Raw genomic sequence first — 26,770 nt, 5'->3', positions numbered from 1 at the left:
ATCTATCTATCTCCTATCTATCTATCATCTATTATCTATCTATCTATCTATCTATCTATCTGTATGTCTATCTATCTAGCTATCTAATATCTATCTATTATCTATCTATATATTATCTATCTATCTATCTATCTATCTATCATCTATCTATCTATCTATCTAATTATATATCTATATATTATCTGCCTATATATTATCTAATATCTATCTATATATATTATCTATCGAATTATCTATCTATATATTATCTGTCTACTATCTATCTACCTAATTATATATCTATATATATTATCTATCTAATTATCTATCTGTTATCTATCTACTATCTCATATCTCTCTCTATCTAATTATATATCTATATATCATCTATCTATATATTATCTGTCTATCTAATTATCTATCTGTTATCTATTATCTATCTCATATCTATACCTAATTATATATCTATATATTATCTATCTATCTCATATCTATCTAATTATCTGTTATCTATCTCATATCTAGCTATATTTCTAAGTATCTATCCATTGTCTATCTATCGATCTATCCATATATCTCATATCTAATATCTGTTATCTATCTAATATCTATCAATTATCTATTTATTATCTAACTCATTATCTATCTTCTTCCTGTCCGCCCGGCCAGCACGGTCCACCACACGGACAGTTCACGGGGTCACCGACAGACGGTACCGCTCTGCTGACGTCACCTCTGCCGACAGCCAATCAGTGCGCGGCCAACAGGGAGCCGGCCAATGGGCTGCAGCCTGGCTCTGTGAGTGGCAGTGAGGGAGGATACACGAGCGGCTGCGGGATGAAGTTGTACTAAGTACAGCGCTGAGACAGGAACAAGTTAATGGGCTTCCTGAGCTCCCAATTATCGCCTGCACGGGACCTGCTCTCCCCAGGACACAGCAGCAAGTGAGTGCTCTGCCTGCAGGGTGAGGGTGGGGGAAGGGACTCTGTGTGGGCAGAGGGGCACTGCCAGCTCACTGCTAACTTATGGTAACTTGCTAAATCCTGACCAATAAATCTATCTATCTTTCTATCTATCTATCTATCTATCTATCTATCTATGCATTATCTATCTATCTATCTATCTATCTATCTATCTATTATCTATCTATCTATCTAATATCTACATCTATTTTCTATGTATTATCTATCTCATATCTATCTATATCTATTATCTATCATCTATTTTCTATTTATTATATGTCTTCTATCTATTAATCTAAATATTTTCTATATATTTATTATTTATCATCGATCTCATATCTATCTATTATCTGTATATCTACTATCTATGATCTATTGTCTATGTATTATGTCTTCTATCTATTATTCTAAATATTTTCTATTTATTATTTATCATATATCTATCCAATATGTGTCTATTATTTATCATATAGCTATTTATTATCTATCCATCTATTTATCATCTATTTTTAGCTATCTATCTTTTATATGGTTTATATACACCATCTCCTTATTATACCTTATCTCTGTATAGCTGGGCAGATAGAACATTTTATCTTTAACACGTTCGTCGCCGTCCATTCCCCCAGTTCTCCTATACACTAATAATGGAGTGACAGATGTAACACATATAACAGGTATAATAATATACTATAATATATAACATATACATAATACACGATAGACATTAGAGCTATAACGACATAATAGAAGACTTGGTCATTAGATCTATATACTGGAAAGATAAAATGCTCCTGTAAAAGTTCCCTAGTAAACCTGAGGCTGCCCATCCAGTCATGCGACATTTCAGCCCCGCTAGCTGAGAAGGCCCAGATGAGGTGAATAACCATCTTGTCCAGGCTGGGACTAGTGGGTGCTGCCTCATTGTTGGGGATAGATAATTGTAGTAATGAGATGAATGTGTCCTCTGTCCACAGGTGACTTGTGGGGCCCCCTGATGTGTCGCCGGAGCCACCCTTCCCCTGTCCTGGAATGACACAGGTTGGCGCACTGGACACAAGAATTTGTCGCACTGCTCCTGAGACCTGGTCTGCATCGGTGGATATGTGTGCTGTCCGCAGACATTGCTGAGGCTATCCCTGGCGGCAGGAGCTGTGACCAAGGCTGAGGCCGCCATGAAAGAGAAGTCCAAGAACGCTGCCCGGACTAGACGGGAGAAGGAGAACAGCGAGTTCTATGAGCTGGCCAAACTGCTGCCCCTGCCCTCTGCCATCACCTCCCAGCTGGACAAGGCCTCCATCATCCGCCTCACCACCAGCTACCTGAAGATGAGGGTGGTCTTCCCTGAAGGTAGGTCAGGCGTCTGCTGCCTGAAATGTAGATGATGGGCACCTGGTGCCCAGGCAGTGCCACATGTGCCATGGTTATTTTATGTAATATCATCTCCATTTATGTCATGTGGATATGACAGATATATAATCCTGACCATTATGGCAGATATATAGATAGAGGGGAGGTTTATATGCAATGCCCAAAACTGTTAAATTATGCGAATCTACCTATTTATCTGTCTAGGGAGGCGGTAGGTACAAAGACAGATATATATATAGAGAGAGAGAGAGAGAGAGAGAGAGAAATAGTTATATAGTAGCTAGCTACATATTACAAATGATAGATAGTTAGAAAAGAAAATGTAAGCAGCACCAACAAAACAGGCAGTGGGTCCAAAGGACTGGTCACAAAGTCAGCAGAAAGCTATCCAGACGAGGAGACAGCATCCAGAATAGTGAGAGAGCAAGGTGCTGGGAAGGGGAATAACGGGCTCACCTGTCTCACACTGTTCTGGATGCTGCCTCCTCTTATGGATTTAGATAGCTAGATAATAGATATATATGAGATAGATATATATGAGATAGATAGATAGATAATAGATATATATGAGATAGATATATATGAGATTAATAGATAGAGAGATAGATAGATAATAGATAGATATGCGATTAATAGATAGAGAGATAGATAATAGATATATATGAGATTAATAGATAGATAAATATGAGATAGATATGAGATTAATAGATGGATAATAGATATATATGAGATAGATAGATAGATAATTGATAGATAGAAAAGGAAATAGATAGATAGATACTAGATAGATAGATAGATAATAGATAGGAGATAGACAGAAAGATAATATATATATATATATATATATATATATATGTGAGATAGATATGATATTAATAGATAGAGCGATAGATAAATACGAGATAGATATGAGATTAATAAAGATAGATAATAGATAGATCTGAGATAGATAGAGAGATAAATAATAGATAGATATGAGAGAGAGAGAGAGAGAGAATAGATAGATAGATAGATAGATAGGAGATAGATTAATAGATAGGAGATAGACAGGTAGATGATAGATAATACATAGACAAATAGGGGTAGGTAGATGATAGATATTAGATAGATACACAGATTTGGGGGGTCCTGGCTTTGTGGTTTGCCCTGGATGTGCCACCCCCGATGTTGCTCTGTGGTCTCCCTGGGCTTCTTTTCTCCGTGATTCCAGCAGATCAGTCCAATTATTGGCGCCTATGTAGCTGCCTGTGTGATCAGAGGAAGCATATGGCGGTGCCCTGGGAATAATGCTGCCAGCCTGGCACAGCGCGACCCGGCCCAGCAGTCACTATGCTAATGCCACTGCAGCAAATTCTCACCCCCCAGCGCTGAGGGGATCTACAGATCCCTCATTGTCCGAGTCCTGATCCCTGTATACCCAAGAAGTAAGCGCTGGGCAAACACTGGCCTAACACTGTCCAAATACAGGAATCAGCCCCGAGCGGGAATACCGTGTCTGTACATATACATGTTATCATTATAGTACAGTATTAATAGTACTGCTACTAATATAGGTGGCATACTAGCAATGCTAGATGTTATGATACTGATGCTAATAATAGGAGTAATCGTAACAATATTAGCAGTAATAACAGTATTAAAATTATACTGCTACTAATAATACTGTCCCTAATAATAGGACTAATAATAATACTTCTACTAATAATAAGTGTAACAATAACAAAACTAGCAGTAATAATAGTACTAAAATAATAATACTGATAATAATACGTGTAATTATAACAATATTAGCAGTAATAATATAATACTGTTGCTAATAATAGGAGTAATAATACTAGCAGTTATAATAGTACTAAAATAAAAGTGTAATAATAACAATACTTGCACTGACAATAGTACTGAAATAACAATAATGTTACTAATAGGTGTAATCATAACAATACTAGCAGTAATAATAACACTAAAATAATAATACTGCTACTAGTAATAATAATATCAATAATATGTGATTATAGTACAAAATTAATAACACTGCTACTAACAGTAATACTAGTAGTAATATAATACCACTGCTACTAGTAGTAACTAATAACACCACTACTAATAATAGCTATAAGAATACTAGCAGTGATTATACTAATTATAAAACTACTAACAGTGATACTAACGGTAAGAACACTGCTACTAATAATAGCATAAATAATTACAATAAGCAGTGATAATAGTACTAATAATTACACTATCACTGATAATAGCAGTAATAATAGCACTGCTACTAACAATAATTATAGTGCTAATAATGATACTGCAACTAATAGCATTAATAATTACAATACTAAGCAATAATAAATCTGGCTCTAATAATAATAATAATCATAATAATAACCCTACGAAGAGTAATATTTGTGCCAAATATAATACTACTAACAGTAATAATTGAATTAATAATAACACTAATATCAACAGTAATAGTAATACTAGTAATAACAATAGTAATATCGATAATAATTGTACTAAAAATAAAACAAAAAATTATGAATTGCTTTATAAAAAAATCTATGGCTAACAATCACACCACTGCTTAGTAATATTTGCATTAATAATATTACTGCTAATACTAATACCTCCAGTAATAATGACACTGATACTTAGAGTAATGCTAGTAATAATACCACCGGTGCTAGTACTACAAATAGCCGTAGTAATACCAGTACTAATAGTGATAATAGTAATAACGCGGTGCCCTGCTGGGGGAGGTGAGGAGGGCAGTGTCGGGTTGCACTGCTGCCCCCCTGGGTAGGTTTCACTGGCCACTTTCATTATTTATGTCACATGTGGGTTCACACCCTGGTGTCCTGGGCTCAGACACTACTAGAAGCTCTCCTGTATGTACAGCACAGGATAGCAGTGCACCCTGTACCTGAGCAGCATGCCAGGAGAGCACTGCTCCTACTGCCGTATACAGGCTGTGTGCAGAATACCGGCTGCTGCTCCAGCAGGACTGTACTAATGAGAGGCAGCTTATCTCCGGAGTTATATGCTGCTGCCTGGAGATCTCTGCAGAGTACAGGAAAACACTATCTATCTATCAAATGATATATATTAGATAGATAGATATTAGATAGATAAATGATCGATATTAGATAGATATTAATCTATCTAATATATATCTATCTAATAGCTATCTATCTATCTATCTATCTATCTATCTATCTATCTATCTATCTAATATCTATCTATCTAATATCTATCTAATATCTATCTATCTAATATCTATCTCTGTATCTATCTCTTTATCTTCCTATCTACCTACCTACTACTATCTATCTATCTATCTAGCCATCCGCCTGTCTCCCCTGGTGAGGTTACTCGGTCTGCGGTAAATGGATGCTATTGCAGCACACAATATATGGATAAACCTAATATTTATGTACATGAGATACATGAAATATTTCCTCTCCCACAATTTATAGAAATGTGTGAAGAATATGAGATAAGACATTGAAGAGACTAGCGACTTCTCTACATGTTCTCACCAGTGATGGATATCATTTCTTTACATAATAATTATTATGTGTCATTAAATAATGACACCCTTCACGTTTCTTGTAGTGGCAATGGCTGTCTTATCTGATAATGTATTATACAATAGGAAGATATGTGTCACCTATCCTAGTATTCTCTGGGAATTGTGACGATAATGCTGTATCTATAATATATCTATTATCTAATAATCTATCTCATATCTATCTACCTATCATCTATTTCATATCTATCTATCTATCTATCTATCTATCTATCTATCTATCTATCTATCTATCTTCATCTATTTCATATCTATCTATCTATCCTTCCTGAAGGCTTAGAAATATTGGAGGATTCACAATTACATTATCTATTATTAACACCATAATTACTATGAATATAAACAATTATACCAATACCTCTCTATATATATCTAACATTCAAATGATATCATCCATTCTGCCTCATATCTGTCTGGGGAATTGTAAGAACACGGTTTATTAGGAGTACTATTGCTGGCTGTAGACGGTATATCTATCTATAGGTATCTGGCCTCCATAGGGTGCGGTGAGTACCTCTCTGGTCACCTGCTCTGTTATATTCAGTATTAGGTCGGGTTGTGTATGTCGCACGTCCCTTTGTTTAGCTGGCTTGCTGTCATCAGGTGACTGCTTACAGCTGCCCGTCCTGTTCTCCCATCTATTATCACATGTCGCCGACTTGCTTTGTTTAGATCAGTTCGTGTTGCTTCCACATTCGGGGCTACTGTTACTGTTGGCGACATTATGCTTAGTAAATCGCATTTATTTCCCTTCTGGTGCCTGTAGATTCACATGTAAGGGCTGAGTGAATAATTAACCCTAAAGTCACCCCTGTATGCAGAACAGTTGAATTTTCATATTATTTCCAGGTTAAAAAACAAAACAAATCAATCTCTTAAAACATAGCAATACTGTCCCTGAAGTACCCAGCTTTCCCAGGATATCTGTATGTTTAGCCTTATATCTATTGTTTGTTTAGTGTAGACTAATAAGTTCTAGCCACAGCAGGACAATATTGCAGCAATGGTGGCCTGTCATTAGCAGCTTACTAGTTTTATACCTGACCAAGCCACACATGGGGATGGGGGGGGTTAGGTTTCTAGATTGATGTTACTTTCCCAGTTTGAAAGATATTGTTTCCTTTACTTCTTACCTAGGACACCAAACCAGTTCCACCTGTCACAAGGAAGCTTCCAGTATGATGAACATGTAGCCTGTGTTATGGCTCCTTCATATGTGGGTAGAAGCCAGGCTTTGCTTCCTCTTTTTATATATACCTTGTAAGGAAATTGATGGAAAAACTCAACCCATATATTTTTTATTTTATTTCACCTGGCATTAAAGCAGAGCAGCTTTAGGGCCCCCTCACATGTATCCAGTGATCCGGTTCAGTTCCCCTCCGGCGTAGTGCGGAAACTATGAGATAAACCGATGCCGGAACTGACCCCATTATTTTCTATAGGATCGTTCATATCATCTGGCACATCAGTTTTGATGCCGTGTGTAAAACAACACCGGACAGAAAACCGTAGAGTTTACAGATGCCGGACTGGTGGTGGTTTACATCAATTTTCAGTCCTTATTTAAGGACTTATTCAGTCCTTATTTAGATTTAAGGTTACTTTCACACTAGCGGCAGCCTTCTCTGGCAGGCGAACAGCCTGCTGGATCCGTGCTGCCGCTAGTGCACGTGTGCCGCCGGAGGTCCTCTCCAGCCCCATTGACTAACATGTCGTAGTTTTATTCCGGCCGACTCTCGGCATGTTTGCCGTGCTGTTGCGACGGGTGAACATCCTGCCGGAGAAGTCTGCCACTAGTGTGAAAGTAGCCTAAGGGTAGGATCACATCTGCGTCAGGTAAATCTGGTAGTGTGTTTCAGCAGAGTTACCGTATCCAGCATAGCCAGACACTGCCAGACAGCGCCAGGCACCCATTCACTAAAATGAGATCTGATGGGGATCCGGGGGGGGGGGGGGGGAGTTACATAATGAATGCAGGCATTCTGCGGGAAAAATTCTGCTGCTTGCATGTGAGTCTGGCCAGTTTTATATGTGTGATGACATTTTTTGTGCGCTTTGTGCCCCAGGCAGACTATCTCTGTGTGCAGTGCTTTACTGTCATCGGGTTCTTACTGTGTCGGATGGAATCATGACAGTTGTCCGAATATTGATTTTATTGCCATACGCCAATTTTCCCAATTGCCTTTAATGAGACAGAAAAGTTCTTACTTTTTTCATACATTTCAGGATACAAGAGCATGTTACTTTTTCCCAGGCCAGTCCCTGCTACCCCTGTGGGGACTAATGGCTGCTCCGCCGGAGAAAGGAGTCCATGCTGATGTTTCCGAACCTATTAGTTATGCCGGATCTCATGTGGCAGTGCAGAGAATGGTGCTGCACCCTGTAACTGATCAGATTACAGCTTTCATATTTCAACCTGGTTCTGAGACAGCTTGAGACATGGTTTCTCAGATCTCAACACCTTACCCTTGTGGTCATTGCTTTCTCCCAGAAGATTCATATAGCAGGCTGTCTGCAGCACACTCACAGTGACAGTGAGGCCACTGGATGCCAAAATTGACTGAAATAACAAAATATCCCAAATTTGGCTGTCCGCACAGGAAAATAATAAAAATAAATGAATGAATACAAATTGCGACAGCGTCCAAATCTATTCAGTGAGGAAGTTTACTCACATGTCCCACAGACAGACACTGCAACGTTTCCAGCATGCTTGAGAAAGACCCCAAGATGGGTCAAAGCGTCCCATTTTCTGTGTGCGAGACGGGAATAAACCTGGTCCCAAAGTCATGGCTCTGACGAGTGTCCAGTAATGCTGGGTTCACATATTTCACACGGTAACAGTTTTTATTTCTTTTCGCTCGCCTGGTCCAGACACAAATGATGACCAAGTTGGGGCCTCCTGGTACTAAACAATGACTTTCCTATTCAATGACTACAAGCAGAGATTTAAAAAAAGAATTTGATGTGCAAATTCTATTAGAAAACGGAGTGCAATTAATCATTTTTATTTTCTGAAACTTGAGAAAAAAAACATAAAAATGTAGAGTAACTTTGCAATTTGTTTTCAAAAGTACATTTGAATGAGTTCACGTTATCGTCTTCATTCATTTCCAAAGTTTCTTCACAAATTGTACTGGTTGCCCCTGGAAACAGACAGTGGCTTATTTCCACGTTGCTTCTGACATCTGTACACTGTGAGCGCATCCAATCAGAGCGCACCGCTCATAGCCTGGGAGGAGCTCATTCACCCTGGCTATGAGCGGTGCGCTCTGATTGGTTGCGCTCACAGCCAGGGAGAAGAGGACCGCTCCAGTCTCCGCCTAGTATAACCAAGTCGGCGAATTAGAATATAAGGCGCAGAAATCAACGGGGGACAACAGCGGGTTTTAAAAAACAAACAAAAAATAATAATGCGATGACATCAGTGGGGACCGCCCTATAAGGTAAGACCCTAATTAGACTAGGGTTAAACAGATGAAAGGTCCTCTTTAAAGGGGTTGTCTCACTTCAGCAAATGGCATTTATCATGTAGACAGTGCTAACACAAGGCACTTACTAATGTATTGTGATTGTCCATATTGCTTCCTTTGCTGGCTGGATTCACTTTTTAATCACAATATGCATTGCTCGTATCCAGGGGTTATGGCACAGATGCAAGGTGGTCGCGATGGGAGCTGCTGTGCATGCGTGCCTATGTGCACTCCCACAGTCCCAGCCACCAGAGAGGCCGGCACTTTTTCCTATAATGTGCAAGCACGACCACCACTGCTGGATTACAGGGTGGTCACATACGATTTTTTTACTGCAAAATCATAGCTCGAAAATAGTCATGCCACAGCAAATGTTTTTCGTTGCACTTTCTGAGACTTCAAGCATTCATGCACTTGAAGCCGAGGTATATACATGTCAGGTCTCGTCGGTGGAAGAAGGTCTTCTTCGACTGTGTGAGATTTCACACGGCCAGGTGCTGATGTAAAGGAGGAAAGGGGAGGCCTGTGAGAGCGAGGTGGGCAGGGTAAGAGGAATGAATCCATGAGTCCCCAGTGCAGCGATACGCCCCAGTGACTCCAGCAAGTATGTTTTAATCACTTTAAGTACATTTTCTAAATCGATTTTTAACACTAGAATTGTGCTTCTGAAAGAGCGCAGCTGTGACAGTGGGGACATGGAAATCTTTTGATAAGCCTGTTCGGATGACAAGTTCCCTTCAATGAGATCCATCAAATCCATCTTTTTACAGGAATACTTTCAGAAAAGGGTTTATTTTTTAAACTCAACATTCATAGAATGCAAATTTATTTACAATTTTTGTCTAATTTTCTTTTTCATTTTGGTACCATTGAAAATGAAAAATAAACCTTGTCTTTCTGTAGCAGTCAGCACAAACGATTAAGCCCTGTTAATAGATATGTAATCCATTGTCAGTCATTCGACAGTTTACTGCTGATGTGAAGGGAAGATGTTATCTGAAGGGTAATCCTCGTGATAACAGTAGGTGTAGAATTGGGATAACAGTATGACAGTTCTTTTCTTCTCTTGATAGGCCTAGATAAATAGTCGCACAGAAGAGAATTACATTGATTAGTGTAATGTGTGATGCTCTTACTGATTGACTACAGGGGACTCTCTGTGGTCACAGTGATGGCCTGAGTGAAACATAAAAGCAAGACTATTGGCTGTGATTAAAGCAAAAAAATAAATAAAAATAAAATAGAATAAGTAAAATGGAATGTTTCATTGGAAAATGAACTATTGTTTTTTAGTAAGGTTTTTATGTAAAACATAGATTTTTAGAATTTTGGGTTTTTATATTTTTCCATCTCACTATCCATTTTAAAACATTGTGTGCAATCCTGCAATTTTCACACTGGCCACTAGGCCTGTGTTTTGAGAGCAGCTACATGGGGCATAGACAGGAGCTGACCCAAGTGACGTCTGTGGGAGAGTTTTGTAGGCATGCTCTGTGACCTGTGTAGAGGTCAGGAGGGAGGAGATAAGCTGTGATATCACCTATTGTCAATAGAGGATCCTGTATTATCTGTATAGAGGTGTTACTTGTCATTGTAATTCTGTATGTGGTGATAATAATAATAGCTACTGAAAAGTTACCTGTACATAACAGGAAATCATGACCTATTTTTAAGCCTAGTGGCCACTGTGGAAATTGCAGCATTATATATCTATATCCAGAAAGCCATGCATAGCATACTTTTTGTAATGAAAATATATAGATTATGCACATAGGCTGTTAATATGTGCCCATTTATAGTTTATTTCATATTTCCTTAAACGCACAAAGAGACATATGAACCCAGCATAATTTGCCAGATTCTTGGAACTATAGCATACTTTTTGAGTCAGGTATAGAATTTCATTGCTACTTCGCACCCTCCCTCTCAGGTGTTCACATCCCCCTGCACTGGTCTTAACACAAAGCACATATATCTCTATCAATTACCAAAAGTCTGTCACATTTATCTTCTCAAATAGGGCCCCCCGAGCAGTTATGGTATTATGGAATCTTTATTATGCTGGTATGCCTATGATGTGGAAACCCATTCAACCACACTGGCTAGAAGTGTTGTGTGTGCATGGCCTCCAGGACAAATTGCTGCAAATGAGTCAGTATTGTTACTGCTCAATGTGTTTGGAGCAGGTTGTGGAAGCATGAATGTGTCCACCTGATGAAAGGAAATAATACATGCTGGAAGGGGACATTTAGTATGAGCTCCGAAAAATGGTTTATGTCTGACAATTATTCTTAAAAGAAAATCTATGCTTTACAAATGTAAACACTTAAAGGGGTATTCCACTATGTTGATCAATTTTAACTCTAATGGTGTCCATAAGGGTTTCAGTGATTTTGACCAAAGAATATCGCAGCAGATTGCAGGGCCGAGTTGCTCCCTTTTTATACGTTATCTCTTTTACTTGCTATCCTGCAGAAGGTCAGGTGAGACCTTGAAGAAATCCAGGTATCATTGCAGAGATGGTGTTAAAGCTGGGAAACTCTGCCCTGATATTGATCCGAATTGTTTTAGACCCCGCAGCTCTGACCGCGCTCTAGCGTCGCAGGGATCATGTGATCTGTTACACTAATGCTCTTTGTACTTCATAGGCAGCACTCAGTGTGCATACAGTGATCAAAATGGTGAAGATAGTAGACCGCTTTTCTGGCTACACAATTTCACGCCCCACTGTTTAACCCCTTCAGGACTGGCATATATATATATATATATATATATATATTATTATTTTTTTTTATTATTATTTTTTTTCTATTGTCACATTCAAACAGTTGTTATGTTTTTAATTTTCTGTCGACTTAGCCATAGGAGAATTACCGGTATTTTTTTTTAAATCTTAAATTTTTTTTAATAACTTTTACTTCTTTCTGAGGAGAGTGGAAAAAAAAATATATACAATTCTGCCATTGTTTTTTTTGCATAATAAATTTTGATGTGTTTACTCTGCAACATTAATAATGTGCTCCCTTTATGATTACGATTTGCGAAAACAAAATTATATAGTGTTTAATGTTTTAGTACTTTTGCACAAATATACTTTTTTTTATTTAAAAAATGTTTTTGAGTCATCATATGCTGAGAGCCATAACTTTTTAATTTTCACATAGACACGTATCTAAGGATTTGTATTCATTGATACAAATTTGGGTTAAAAGATTTTTTTAGCACTTTTTATTCTACCTTAGGGGAGGCAAAATGAACAAAAATTCTGGAGTGCATTCTTTTTTCACAGCGTTCACCGTGGAGTATAATTGACTTAATTACTTGATTCTGTGGCCCTAGATGATTATGGTGATACCAAATTTGTATAGTTTTTATCACGTTTGTACAAAAAATTATCACACATTCATAACTTTATTTTTTCCTTGATGGAGCTGTGTGATGGCTTGTTTTTAGTGGAATTCATTGAAACAATGAATATGACTTTTTGATCGCTTTTTATGCTTTTTACTCTTACCACACAACTGCTATATGAAAAACAGCATTTTCATGCAGCCACCACTATGGGAGCTCATGGCAAACACATTATTACCCACGTCTAATTCAGTCAGTTGTATCTGCATATATTCCTGTGCACTGAGCTCCCCCTAGTGGTGACAGCCAGTCAGCTTTTTAATGGATAGGAAGCAGGAGATTTTTCAATATATGCCAGTTGTCTGATGTGAATACATGGAGAAATGAAGTGGTCAGAATGAGCTCCGTATTTTTGAAGAACCTGTTCCACTTTTTCTGACATAGAAGTCGGATAAAGTAGGTGAGGCCAGGTGTGACCTTTTTTTTTTATTTTTACAATTTATAATGTAGATTCATCTGAAATCTGGGGCATTGTGCTTAGAGTGACTGACACATGTGTATGGGGAAACTAGATGGGTCAGGGAGACCTAAACTAACCTTTGCTATGGAGCCCTATAAGATCTGGGTTCACCCCTGGCTCAGTATAAAACTCCTGGAAAGAAGATGATGACAAAACGGATCACTTAGTATCATTTGGGAACAGCATTGTTCTGAGTGGCTTCAGTTGTGACGCAGGGAGACTCCCTCTAAAGCATAGCCTATGCAGTGTTTTACTGTCTGGCTATGTTGAGTTATGGGCTAATGCACAATTTGCACAACTTTGTCATTGGTTATGTATAAAACATCTGGTGAACTTATCTGATACATGTGAACCCAGCTGTATTTAGCAACTGAGTGGTCCAAAAGTCCTCATAGATGATAAGGTTATATGCTTGACAGTAATATATCATGTGCGACTATTGGTTCTAGTAACAAAAAGAAAAGCTGATTGAAGAATAAACTTGTGTTTATGCTGGTAATGATTGCCTCGCTCCAGACAAAGGAAGCATTGATCTGGCTGGTGTAAGAATGCTGTCACATTGTCAATGGGTCAGACCTGCAGTGTGATCCTTTGTTGTCCTTTTAATAAGCAGTCCATTAAATGTCTTTGTACCTTGGCTTCGGAGAGCGTGCTTAACCCTTCTCTTCTTCACCATTTTACTTGGCAGCAAAATAGTCAATTCCACCTCAAGTTATCAAGACAATTTGTGGAATTGGGGGAATAATATAAATATCTTACTAAGGATAAATAGCAAACAAACAAGATCATTTAGCAAACCTCCAATCCCTTCCCTGGGAGAATGTTATTCCAAAAACGCCCCCATAGTTTTTAGCATGGAACATTCCGTTCATGGCATTTACTTCCATAATGCATTGTGTAGTACTGGAACCCTGATTTACGGAACTGACAATTCTTTATTGCCATTTCACAGCTTTTATAGTACCTTAGGTTCTTTCTGTTCCTTTCTTTCCTTTTTATGTTATTTTATATCTATCTACAGTATCTACATAATCATCTATTCATCTGTTAATTTATAGTTATATATTAGTCTAATATTTTTAAGCAGTATTAGTATATTACTGTAGGTTCAAGCTAGCTAGCGTTTTAAAGAGCAGCCCTGTTGAGAAATATAGTTCTTATGTTATAGGACCAGAAATGCAAGCAGACAGAGAGTATATAGCAAGCTCAACTATTCCAATGTGACTTCAGAGTGGGACTGATATGCTTGGACTTGTAGTTCAATAAGAGCCATATATTGCACATCTGAGTACAAATTGTACGCTGGTCCATTGATGCGTGTGTGAAATTGCAGAGAGCACAGCCAGAGCATCAGCAGTATGCTGGAGACACAAGTGTCTATGAGATCCTAATGAATTGCCTTCCAAGGGTTAGCGACTGGGGATGAGATATATATTGGTAAAGTAGCTGCAGCAATTTCTCCACTGCACAGAGCAGCCAGGCTCTCTCGCTCTCCAGGACCTGGCCTAAATGATGCCTTTGGGATTAGGGCAATTTCACTGGATCTGCTCCGCCTCATTTGGTTACTAATTGCTTTCTTGTTTTATAAATCGAAATCTCATTTTCAGGAAATTACAAAGCCTGTGAAGCTAGTCCATCGAGGTAATCCGAGGGTCACACTGTATTTACAAGGGGATGTAATACCATGTCTGCACATTGCTGCTGTGTAGTATAGTGTACGCATGCATGTTATATATATATATATATATATATATATATTTAATCTGTATAACAACAAGAACATATTTGACAGAAATATGTGAGGATTCAGTCCTGATAGGGGAAGGGGGGAGTGATTACTGAGTGGCCCCCCTCTTCAGTAAGCTGCTTGATTCTATTTGTAGCTCATTATTCCTGCAGCCTCTCCAAATTACTAAGGGATCTTTAGATCTAGTTTTCAGTGTAATCCTGATGAAAGGGGCGGTGAGTTTCCATTTATTTTTTAAAGAGACTTAATCAAAGGATTTTCAGAATTTGCTGCGGTAGGTCAAGTGCAAAAATCACAGTGTGAAAAGGAAAAACCATAACATGCAGTTCACCAGGGCCCACTGAGGAGCTGCACGTACACCTTGCAATGTGTGCCAGTAGTGTATACGGGGGGCTTCTTACTGGCCCTATTGTCATCATATGATATGAGAAAGCCTGGCAGCACTGTATTAATGACGGTGCAAACTAAAGTTGGTGTTAAACTCTAATGTGACCCGGTTACTGATTAACACCAAGTACTCTCTTCATTTCCTGAGCCACAGCTTACCTAGGATTAATAAGCAACTATGGTCCCACACGATTAGACTGATATTTATCTTATATAGTGCCATATATGGTTCAACTAGTATATAGAACTATAGATATCTCATCAGTGGTATCATAAGAGTAGCACAACTAATTCATTGCTTGACCCGTTATTCTCCCAGTACAGTAGGGGAAGGCGGCATTTACTGGCATAGGATTTGCACAATATCTGGATAGGTGGTCTTGCACCCAAATAGAGGAGAATATTCATAGGGGGCAGGGATAAAGAAAGAGCTGGAGATAATAGTGGTAAGCTGGGGAAGGTATGAGGCAGATGGCAATGTGAAAAGAAGCATGTTTGGATAGGGCTATCGGGAGCCTCTGCAGGATAAGCCCCTGTGAATGTAGTGAAAGGGACAGGAGACCAGGCCACCTCTCAGTGATCAGGCTTTATCCCCTCAGCAGTATTATAGTGATGTGAATAAAGATTGAGAAAGACTTAGACATAAGCACCTACTATAGAGCTATCAGCTAGGGCTGCAGGCCTGTAGCCGGAGCCGTCATGCCCCTTACTCTTGCCTTCTCAGTCTTAGCACAGTGGAGTGGCACTGGCACAGCACACTGGTGACATCTCTACACCATCTCTACACCTCTGCTAGGCCGAGCTGCAGATGCTGACTACTCCTTTTAGCTTATGACTTGTATAATGACTGGACACTGCTTAATAAATAACTGTGTGGCCCAGGAGAGATCTGCGCACAACAAAATGATTCCCATACTGCTCATCCTGGTTCTTGACTTATTGCACTATACATCAATGCTACTACATGTTCCTTATAGTACTACAGCAACTGAAAACTGAGGTTAAAAAGTACTCTTAAGTGGCTCTGCACCTGGAATGTGGACAGACAAAGATTATTATGTATGATTCAGTGTTCTGTCCACAGCCCAAAAAAAGTTTGGATGCATTTTCATTATTTTAGTATTGTACTGTACTTATGTTTACTATATCTAATTGATAAGAATTCAGCTTTAATAAGGAGTCAGGAGTTCAGAGATAAGGGATACTAATCAAATCAAGGCATCAGGCTGCTCTGATGAATTAATATATATATATATATATATATATATATATATATATATATAGATGTATATAAAAATAGCATTTTTATCTTTGCAAATCATACCTGTTTATCTCATCTTCCCAATGATGTCTATTTCATTTCTGGATAATTACAACATATGAATTTCAGTTGCCATAGAATGGTAATCCTGATTCCAGTGTGTCTTCAATATTGTGGTTGTCCTGTAGATGTCATACACCTGTGTTTAATAGTTGAGTACTTTTAGTCATTCACTTTGGAGCCTAAATATGCTGCATATGTAACTAGCATTATGTTTAAAATAGTGAAGAACTTTCTTTCCAAGCCAATGAGTTAAAACTATATGGCGTTAGATAAAGTATTCTGAGATGATAACTTCATTGGCTGCACAGAAACTTGTAAATTACTCTTGTGTCTTCATCATGCTGGTTTGGAAATTAAGAGCTGCATACTACTAGAAGGGGTTTTCCAATGACATTTATGACATATCAGTGACTCACATTCTACAAGGGTCTGACAGAAGAGACTCCCCCCTCTTGACGCCCAGTGTTCTTCAGAATAAATTAATAAAACCAATGGGTGAGAGCACATTATTAAGATCAACCCCTCCCTATAAAACCCTTCCTATCGCATATATGTAAATTTTCCCAAAACATCTTCAAAATTAGTGTATAGAAACAAGTATTTTAATGCTACAACTATAAACATATGATACCAAATGATGTAAATCATAACATGTCATGACTGGGTCACACTTATCAGGTTGCACATGGCCATGTTCACTTTTAGTTAGGCAGCTCTGTAATTCTGCGATCTAAGTTATTAGTGATATGTTGCACTCTCAAGCTTTAACCAGTGAAGAACCCACTCTCTTCTATTACTGTAATATGCAGACACATATTTGGAACACGGTGTACTGTGAATTGCCTCCCTGTGACCCATGATAAATGTATTTGATCTGAATTACTATATAATCCTGTTTTAATAATATTTTGAATTAGAACTCTTTTATTTCCAGGGAAAAGTAAAATAATCTCTAAACTATCTTGATGTGTGTATTCTGTTTTTGCTCATTATTGAAAGACACTTTGTTGTTGCTGAGGCCACTGGATAGTGATGTTTAGCTGGTTTCACAGCATGTGTGTAGGCTATTTTGGGAAGATATAGCTGCATTCAAAAAGTGCTGTATATGAAAATATGCACTTGAATGTACTCATAGTACTCAATAGATAGATGTATGCCAAAAGGGGGACTTTTAGGTATATGTTTGACATGTAAATATTTGGATATTTCAAATTTCAACCCCCTCAAATGTTGCTGCCACCACAGTATATAAGTGGTTAGACTGAGACATGGGGCTGCTCCAATAACCCTATCTGCGCTAGTGAGGCAGTTGCAGGGAGCCAATGGTATGCCATGTATATATGCCTATTAGGTCCTGCTGAAATACGTCATTATGAAAAAAAAATAACCTAAAAAAATACACATAGTAAATCAAAAGCAATATCGATTCCACATAATTCCTTAAAATTTGCATATTTTGTTCCTTCCCCTCTCCAAAAAATAAATAAATCAAACTTAATAAGTCCTAAGTACCTCAAAATTCACATACAAATTGTCCTGCAAACAATAAGTGCTCATGAAGCTTTGTACAGACTAAAAAACAGTATGGTTCTCCTCGCAACACAAGGAAAAAATGTTTAGGTGTTTTTATTGTGCAAAAGTAGTAACACATAACAAATGTATAAATTTGGGAACGTCTTAATTTTAATGACCCTCAGAAGTTGTCATCTTCTTTATATCGCACTGTAAACAAAATACCTCAAAAACAATGCCTTTTCCATTTCCCCCAAAAAAAGAAACTTAAATTTGTCCATTAAAGAACAAGCCTTCATTTGGCTACGTTGACAGAAAAATGTAAATGTTATTCACTGAGTCCTTAAGGCCCATAATAGCTGTGTTCATATGGGGTTAACCCATTCCTGACATCCGCCATACATGTGCAGCAGAAGTTGAGTCTTTAAAGATGGCACCCGCTCAGAAGCTGAGCAGAGCACCATAGCGATAACCCAATCACAAACTTGCAACCCCTCAGATGCCATGGTCAATTGTGACCATGGCATTTCAGTGGTCTTTTCCTGGGAGAGCATCACTCCCAAGGGACAAATGGCTCCCCCCCCACCCCCCCGCTGAGATTGCAGAAGCCCCCCACCCCCCCGCTGAGATTGCAGAAGCCGTTCAGCTGCTATGGCAGCCTTGGGCCTTCTGAAGGTTCTAAGTCCTGTCATTGCAATGGTCCTATCGATCCCTGATGCATCATAGGATCAATGTTAAATTATTGTAGTCTATGCTATAAGCGTTTAGATGATCGAATATCAACATACCCTAGGGAGACTTAAAATTAAGTGTAAGAAAAAGTAAAAAAATTTTTTTTTAAATGTAAAAAAATAAAAAGATATAAACATTTTAATCACTCCACCTTACCTATGTTAAAAATAAATTATAAAGAAATAACAATCATTAGTTTTGTCACATCCCAAAATGCCCAAACTATTAAAATCTAAATGTATTCATCCCATGTGGAAAACAGTGTAACGGAAATAAAAATCAAAATGGCCAATTCACAGTTTTTTTGTTTTTTTGGTTGCTCAACCTTCCCCCAAAAATTAATAAAAAGTATCATACACACTCTAAAAACTACAGATTGTCCTACAGAAAATGAGGTCTCTCATGGCTCTATATATGTAAATATGAAAAAGTTATGGGGGTCAGAACATGGAGAAACTACAAAAAAAATTGGCATTGTGATCAAACTAATGCGCAGAATGAAGTTAATATGTCACTTTTGCCAAATAATTTAACATCGTAAGAATGAAACCAATAAAACTATGGCGGAATTTATTTTTTTCCAATTTCACACATTTCGATTTTTGGGGGAAAAAGTTATGGGGGTCAAAACATGGAGAAACTACAAAATAATGGGGCATTGTGATCATACTAATGTGCAGAATGAAGTTAATATGTCACTTTTGCCAAATAATTAAACATCGTAAGAATGAAACCAATAAAGCTATGGCAGAATTTATTCTTTTCCAATTCCACACATTTAGATTTTTTGGGGAAAATGTTATGGGGGTCAGTACATGGAAAAAAAATAAAAAAATATGGTATTGTTGTGATCATACTGATGCGCAGAATGAAGTTCATATGTCAGTTTTGCCAAACCATGAACGCTATAAAAATGAAACCAATAAAACTAGAGCGGAATTTATTTTTTTCCAATTCCACACATTTGTTTTAGTTTTTTTCCAGCTTTGCACTACATACTATGCAATATTAAATGGGGCCATTAGAAAGTACAACTTATCCTTCAAATAACAAGCTCCCGTATGGAAAAATTAAAAAGTTATGTCTCCGGCAAGTCAGGGAGTTAAAAACAAAAAAGGAAAGAAATGGAAAATCGCTGCTGCAGGAAAGGGTTAAGGTATCACAGTAATTTGGGCATGTGGAATATCCATTAGTGAACTATTTTTTAACATGGTGTGAACTATTTCAGATACTTGGGTTTATTGGAAATATGTGTTTGCACCATATTCAGATATACACAGTTATTGTGCTTTGTACTGAATCATTGCTCTATGAATGGCCCAGTGACTGATCACAATACACATTTACTATTTGGCATATGATAACTCACATTTTATTTTTGTATTCTATTAATTTCACAAACTCAGATTGTGACAATGAAGGGATATGCAGCAAATGGATGATACTGTTATTTTCTCTACTAAAAAGATTTGCTAGAGGAAACTAACAGTGTGACTGAAATGTTTGTATGTCTGTCCTCCCAATTCAAATGATGCTGTGCTTAACTATTTAGCTTTGTAGAATGCTGTCATGATAAATTATTCAATGATATACTAGTAATACCATAAAAACAATAAAGATATTACTACCGCTGCTAATTTTTTTAATAGTAGGGTTGTAGTATAACATTAATACCAAGAAATTATAAAATCAATAAATAAATGCTTTCATCTTAACGCAGTAAACCACGTTGTTCTGAGTATTTTAATTTGTGTCATCATTTATTTTCTTTGAATTAATTTAGAATACAAAAGAGCAAAACATGAAATAATCATTTTACATGCTAAATTATTTAAAAGGGGAAATAGAAAATATTTACATTAAACATTACTTAGCAGAAAAAAACAATATTTCTTTTTCCATGACTTGAAAACCTGTTGTTTAATTTCATTTGATTAAACTGAACATATTTAATGGATTGGCTCTAATAGCAATAGGAAAAAATGAAATCCTTTGTATCCGTTATAACTGCGTGTGGCTTGTAGTAGTGGACTTATTACTGTACGTTTTAGAGTGAATTCACATGCAGATTTATTGCAGAAATTTCTGTGTTTGTCCCGATCATCAGAAATCCATGTGCTTGCTGCCAAAACAAACTAATTCAGATAAATGCAACTGATTTTCAGTCATGAAAATTTCGGCAACAGATCTGCTGTGTGTGAAGCATAAGTCAGCTGTGTACTAAGTGAGTGAAGCCATACTGTGCTTCTAATTATCCTGTTACCATTTGGACCGTGTGCTGTATAAGCACCTTTAACTAGAATAACACTTGCAGTTGTAATTTACAACAAAAATTATGGTAAAAAATATTTGTGGAGTGCTTAAAAAACTAAATGGTGGTCACTTGAAATGACTGGTTCACCTGCCTCCTGTGAGGTACCCAATACATATATCAGTTATTATTTCTAAACTGTCATAGCGCGGGTTGCAGTAATCATCCAAATAATTCATGACAATAATTAGTACCTTTAACTCAAACTTTGAATTGAAAAGCAGCACCATAAAAAAATTGCTGTGAAGTCTATTTATTGAGATATTATTATTATTATGCTCCAAAAAGAGAGCAAAATGTTGCACTTTTGTTAGTCAGTTAGTGGTACCTGTTTGCCCGATAGGAATAATTTGTTATTTTTATTAATACGTGTACATTATTTTGTGTTTCTAACATTATCATGGAACACCTAGAGTGAGGGATTTAAACTAGACTACAGCATTTAGATGGATTATTGTTCTATACAGAGAATTTCCTTGTGATTTTTTTTTTTTAAAGGATAATGTACAAAAATACAAGTCTGAAGGTTTCACGGACTCCTATTAATATTTATGTTAGGGTCCTGTTTTCAAAACTATGATTTTGCTTTGGAATAAAGAGGCATTTCCTCTCAGCGAGGTTTCCCAAGAAAAAAATAATAAAAATGTCCAGGCTGCTTTGCCTCTACTTGTAAAGCGTTTGTGTAAAGGTGTCCATAAGAAGCACTGGCAGTACACTATAATGTAATGTACAGTATTTAACACTTAATAGAGTAACTATCACACAGCTGCAGTTTGTTACACTGTATTGGTATAGCTAAGAACTATAGGGTGTAGTAAGGTTTTCTGCCATTTTACTGCAATTTTTGTTGTCTGCCAACTGGTAGATAAGCTGTAATTTCTACTGTTATGATGTTGTTACCTTCACAATTCTACAGTTCTTCTTGGATTTATAAAGAACCAGTAATATACATTTGGAGTGTTTAGTAACTAAGTTGTCTCACTTCTGTGTTCCAGCCCAGTGCCTCAAAATCAGGTTTTCCAGTTCCTTGTCATTCGGATGTCACTCATTTCATTAAACCATTTTGCACAATCTATTACTGTAAGGATGGTCCTGCAAAAATAAACTGATCAGTAAATGTTCCCATTGTAACCACTGATATTTTCCCTAACATAAATCTAAAACTTGAGTCAAGTTACTTAATTCATTTGAATGGGAGCTGAGCTGTAGTACCCCAGCATAGCCTCTACACAGCCTTCTCCTTCCAGCTTTGTCTACTGTGTAGTTTCAAGCATTGGTGGTTGCCCGAAACATCTGATCAGCGGGGGTGCTGGGAGTCAGAAGGCCAGCACCTCTGGTGGTTGCCCGAAACATCTGATCAGCGGGGGTGCTGGGTGTCAGAAGGGCAGCACCTCTGGTGGTTGCCTGAAACATCTGATCAGCGGGGGTGCTGGGTGTCAGAACGCCAGCACCTCTGGTGGTTGCCTGAAACATCTGATCAGCGGGGGTGCTGGGTGTCAGAACGCCAGCACCTCTGGTGGTTGCCTGAAACATCTGATCAGCGGGGGTGCTGGGTGTCAGAATGCCAGCACCTCTGGTGGTTGCCTGAAACATCAGATCAGCGGGGGTGCTGGGTGTCAGAACGCCAGCACCCCTGGTGGTTGCCTGAAACATCAGATCAGCGGGGGTGCTAGGTGTCAGAATTCCAGCACCTCTGGTGGTTGCCTGAAACATCTGATCAGCGGGAGTGCTGGGTGTCAGAACGCCAGCACCTCTGGTGGTTGCCTGAAACATCTGATCAGCAGGGGTGCTGGGTGTCAGAACGCCAGCACCTCTGGTGGTTGCCTGAAACATCTGATCAGCGGGGGTGCTGGGTGTCAGAATGCCAGCACCTCTGGTGGTTGCCCGAAACATCTGATCAGCAGGGGTGCTGGGTGTCAGAAAGCCAGCACCACTAGGGGTTGCCTGAAACATCTGATCAGCGGGGGTGCTGGGTGTCAGAACGCTAGCACCTCTGGTGGTTGCCCAAAACATCTAATCAGCGGGGGTGCTGGGTGTCAGAACGCCAGTACCTCTGGTGGTTGCCTGAAACATCTGATCAGCGGGGGTGCTGGGTGTCAGAATGCCAGCACCTCTGGTAGTTGCCTGAAACATCTGATCAGCGGGGGTGCTGGGTGTCAGAACGCCAGCACCTCTGGTGGTTGCCTGAAACATCTGATCAGCGGGGGTGCTGGGTGTCAGAATGCCAGCACCTCTGGTGGTTGCCCGAAACATCTGATCAGCAGGGGTGCTGGGTGTCAGAAAGCCAGCACCACTAGGGGTTGCCTGAAACATCTGATCAGCGGGGGTGCTGGGTGTCAGAACGCTAGCACCTCTGGTGGTTGCCCAAAACATCTAATCAGCGGGGGTGCTGGGTGTCAGAACGCCAGCACCTCTGGTGGTTGCCTGAAACATCTGATCAGCGGGGGTGCTGGGTGTCAGAATGCCGGCACCTCTGGTAGTTGCCTGAAACATCTGATCAGCGGGGGTGCTGGGTGTCAGAACGCCAGCACCTCTGGTGGTTGCCTGAAACATCTGATCAGCGGGGGTGCTGGGTGTCAGAATGCCAGCACCTCTGGTGGTTGCCTGAAACATCTGATCAGCGGGAGTGCTGGGTGTCAGAACGCCCGCACCTCTGGTGGTTGCCTGAAACATCTGATCAGTAGTGGTGCTGGGTGTCAGAACGGCAGCACCTCTGGTGGTTGCCTGAAACATCTGATCAGCGGGGGTGCTGGGTGTCAGAATGCCAGCACCTCTGGTGGTTGCCTGAAACATCTGATCAGCGGGGGTGCTGGGTGTCAGAATGCCAGCACCTCTGGTGGTTGCTTGAAACATCTGATCAGCGGTGGTGCTGGGTGTCAGAATGCCAGCACCTCTGGTGGTTGCCTGAAACATCTGATCAGCGGGGGTGCTGGGTGTCAGAACGCCAGCACCTCTGGTGGTTGTCTGAAACATCTGATCAGCAGGGGTGCTGGGTGTCAGAACGCTAGCACCTCTGGTGGTTGCCCAAAACATCTAATCAGCGGGGGTGCTGGGTGTCAGAATGCCAGCACCTCTGGTGGTTGCCTGAAACATCTGATCAGCGGGGGTGCTGGGTGTCAGAATGCCAGCACCTCTGGTGGTTGCTTGAAACATCTGATCAGCGGTGGTGCTGGGTGTCAGAATGCCAGCACCTCTGGTGGTTGCCTGAAACATCTGATCAGCGGGGGTGCTGGGTGTCAGAACGCCAGCACCTCTGGTGGTTGTCTGAAACATCTGATCAGCAGGGGTGCTGGGTGTCAGAACGCTAGCACCTCTGGTGGTTGCCCAAAACATCTAATCAGCGGGGGTGCTGGGTGTCAGAACGCCAGCACCTCTGGTGGTTGCCTGAAACATCTGATCAGCGGGGGTGCTGGGTGTCAGAATGCCAGCACCTCTCGTGGTTGCCTGAAACATCTGATCAGTGGGGGTGCTGGGTGTCAGAACGCCAGCACCTCTGGTGGTTGCCTGAAACATCTGATCAGCGGGGGGTGCTGGGTGTCAGAACGCCAGCACCTCTGGTGGTTGCCTGAAACATCTGATCAGCGAGGGTGCTGGGTGTCAGAATGCCAGCACCTCTGGTGGTTGCCTGAAACATCTGATCAGTAGTGGTGCTGGGTGTCAGAACGCCAGCACCTCTGGTGGTTGCCTGAAACATCTGATCAGCGGGGGTGCTGGGTGTCAGAATGCCAGCACCTCTGGTGGTTGCCTGAAACATCTGATCAGAAATCTGATATTCATTACCTATTCTGAAGATGAGGCATCAATATCTAATTCACCTTTAAAGTGCACCTTAGGTAGCTGTAGGCCTAATGACAGCAATTCCTCCTGGCTCCCCCATACTCATAGCTTGTGCATTTATTTTCAATGAGCAGAGAAGATTGCTCTGGCAGTGGCTTATCTTCTACAGAAGCAAAGTATATGTATATGGGTGGAGTTGGTTGCACATTAGATAGCTGGCCAGTTATGCCAAAGTCTGCCCGGTCAGCTGACTTACATCTAATGTGTATGGGTACCTAAAGTGTATATCAGCTATTTCATGTACAGCATATTTTTTTTTAATTCATTTTGAATTCATATTTTCTACTGGATTCTATGGCATTTTTCTCCGAGGTTACTATGAGGTGACTTAATAAGATATCCTAAAAGGAGGAGTTTACATCAGCTGCTTACAGTATGAATGCGACTATTTAATATTTCAACCTCTTGTATTATATGCCCTCTTTTTGTGCTATAATGCAAGTAGCCATGTACCTGTATAGAGAGATGTACGTGACTGAGGACTTAGAATGCTTACATCCATACATTCAAAATGGTTCTCTACCGTTGCAACTTCCTCTCCCTTGTTACAGAATGTTAGCAGACTTTTTTTAAGGGTCCATTCACACATCCGCAAAATGGGTCTACATCCGTTCCACAATTTAGCGGAATGGGTGCGGACCCATTCATTTTTAATTTGGGCGCAAAAGATGCAGACAGAACACTGTGCGCTGTCCGCATCCACACTTCCGTTCTGCTTCCCCGCAAAAAAATAAAACATGTCCTATTCTTGTCTGCAGACCCGGAAAAGAAAAGGCATTTCTATTATAGTGCTGGCTATGTGCGGTCCGCAAAATGCGGAACGCACATGACCGGTGTCCGTGTTTTTCAGATCTGCAATTTGTGGACCACAAAACAGTTGTGGACGTGTGAATGAACCCTAAAGGGGATCTGTCACCAGTTTTCTGGTGCTCTCACTTTAAATCCTAACAGCTCCAGCACATGTCAACAAATCCCCATATCCATGAGCTCATTCATTCATCTATCTATCAATCAATCATATCTACTGATTTATCTCTCTCTCATATCATCTCTCTATCATACTATTCTGTATGTCTAATTTATGGTTATGTATTATTATTATTATTATTGATGTAGTTTTAGTATATTACAGTATGTTCAAGATAACTAGTAGGAAGTTTTTCAGTAGATGTAGGATTTGAAAGCCTTTCTTCCATCACCTGTTGTGTATATATTAAAATTGAGACTGTGAGTTATACATTTATGAGGATTGGAAAAAGATAATAGAGGGAATTTATCATTAGGGGAATATTTGAAGTCCGTTTTCCTTTAGTCTGTGTTGACAGACTCTATGCCCCATTTATCAAATGTCACACGTTGTTTGATAAATTTGTCCTTATCCTTAAACCTAAAACTTTTGTCTAGAAAAGCTACTCCAGTTTTCCTACCCCACTCTACTACTGGAGTGACTTTTTTTGTGACTTTTTTTTGTGTAAAGTCTCATGATGAATGTGGAGTGAAACTCCATTAACATAGCTTTACCACGCCACCTTCCCACTTATTTCAAAATTAGTGTGAGTGGTATAAAAAAGCAACAAGTTGTAAAAATTTTGAGCAGGTCAACCCAAAAACTCGAAAAAGCCCTACTGTGACTTTTTGAAGTCAGAATTCTGGAATGAATGCGTAATAAATCATGGTC

The 26,770-nt window shown here is 39.3% G+C and overlaps 1 protein-coding gene across 1 annotated transcript in view; it reads left to right on the top strand.

Annotated features, from left to right (window-relative positions):
* The first annotated feature begins 861 nt into the window (after nt 1-861).
* The window catches only part of SIM1 (SIM bHLH transcription factor 1), a 94,027-nt gene continuing 68,118 nt past the window's right edge, over nt 862-26,770 (top strand). The window contains exons 1-2 of the mRNA XM_044290282.1: nt 862-923; nt 1,919-2,291. Coding sequence (XP_044146217.1) covers nt 2,117-2,291 — 175 coding nt within the window. The 5' untranslated portion in view covers nt 862-923; nt 1,919-2,116. The remainder of the gene's footprint in view (nt 924-1,918; nt 2,292-26,770) is intronic.

Source organism: Bufo gargarizans, chromosome 4 (assembly GCF_014858855.1).
Source record: "Bufo gargarizans isolate SCDJY-AF-19 chromosome 4, ASM1485885v1, whole genome shotgun sequence".
Classification (NCBI taxonomy): Eukaryota; Metazoa; Chordata; class Amphibia; order Anura; family Bufonidae; genus Bufo; species Bufo gargarizans.
Note: the sequence above shows the minus strand (reverse complement) of the source record. Positions and strands in the feature narration are given on the sequence as shown.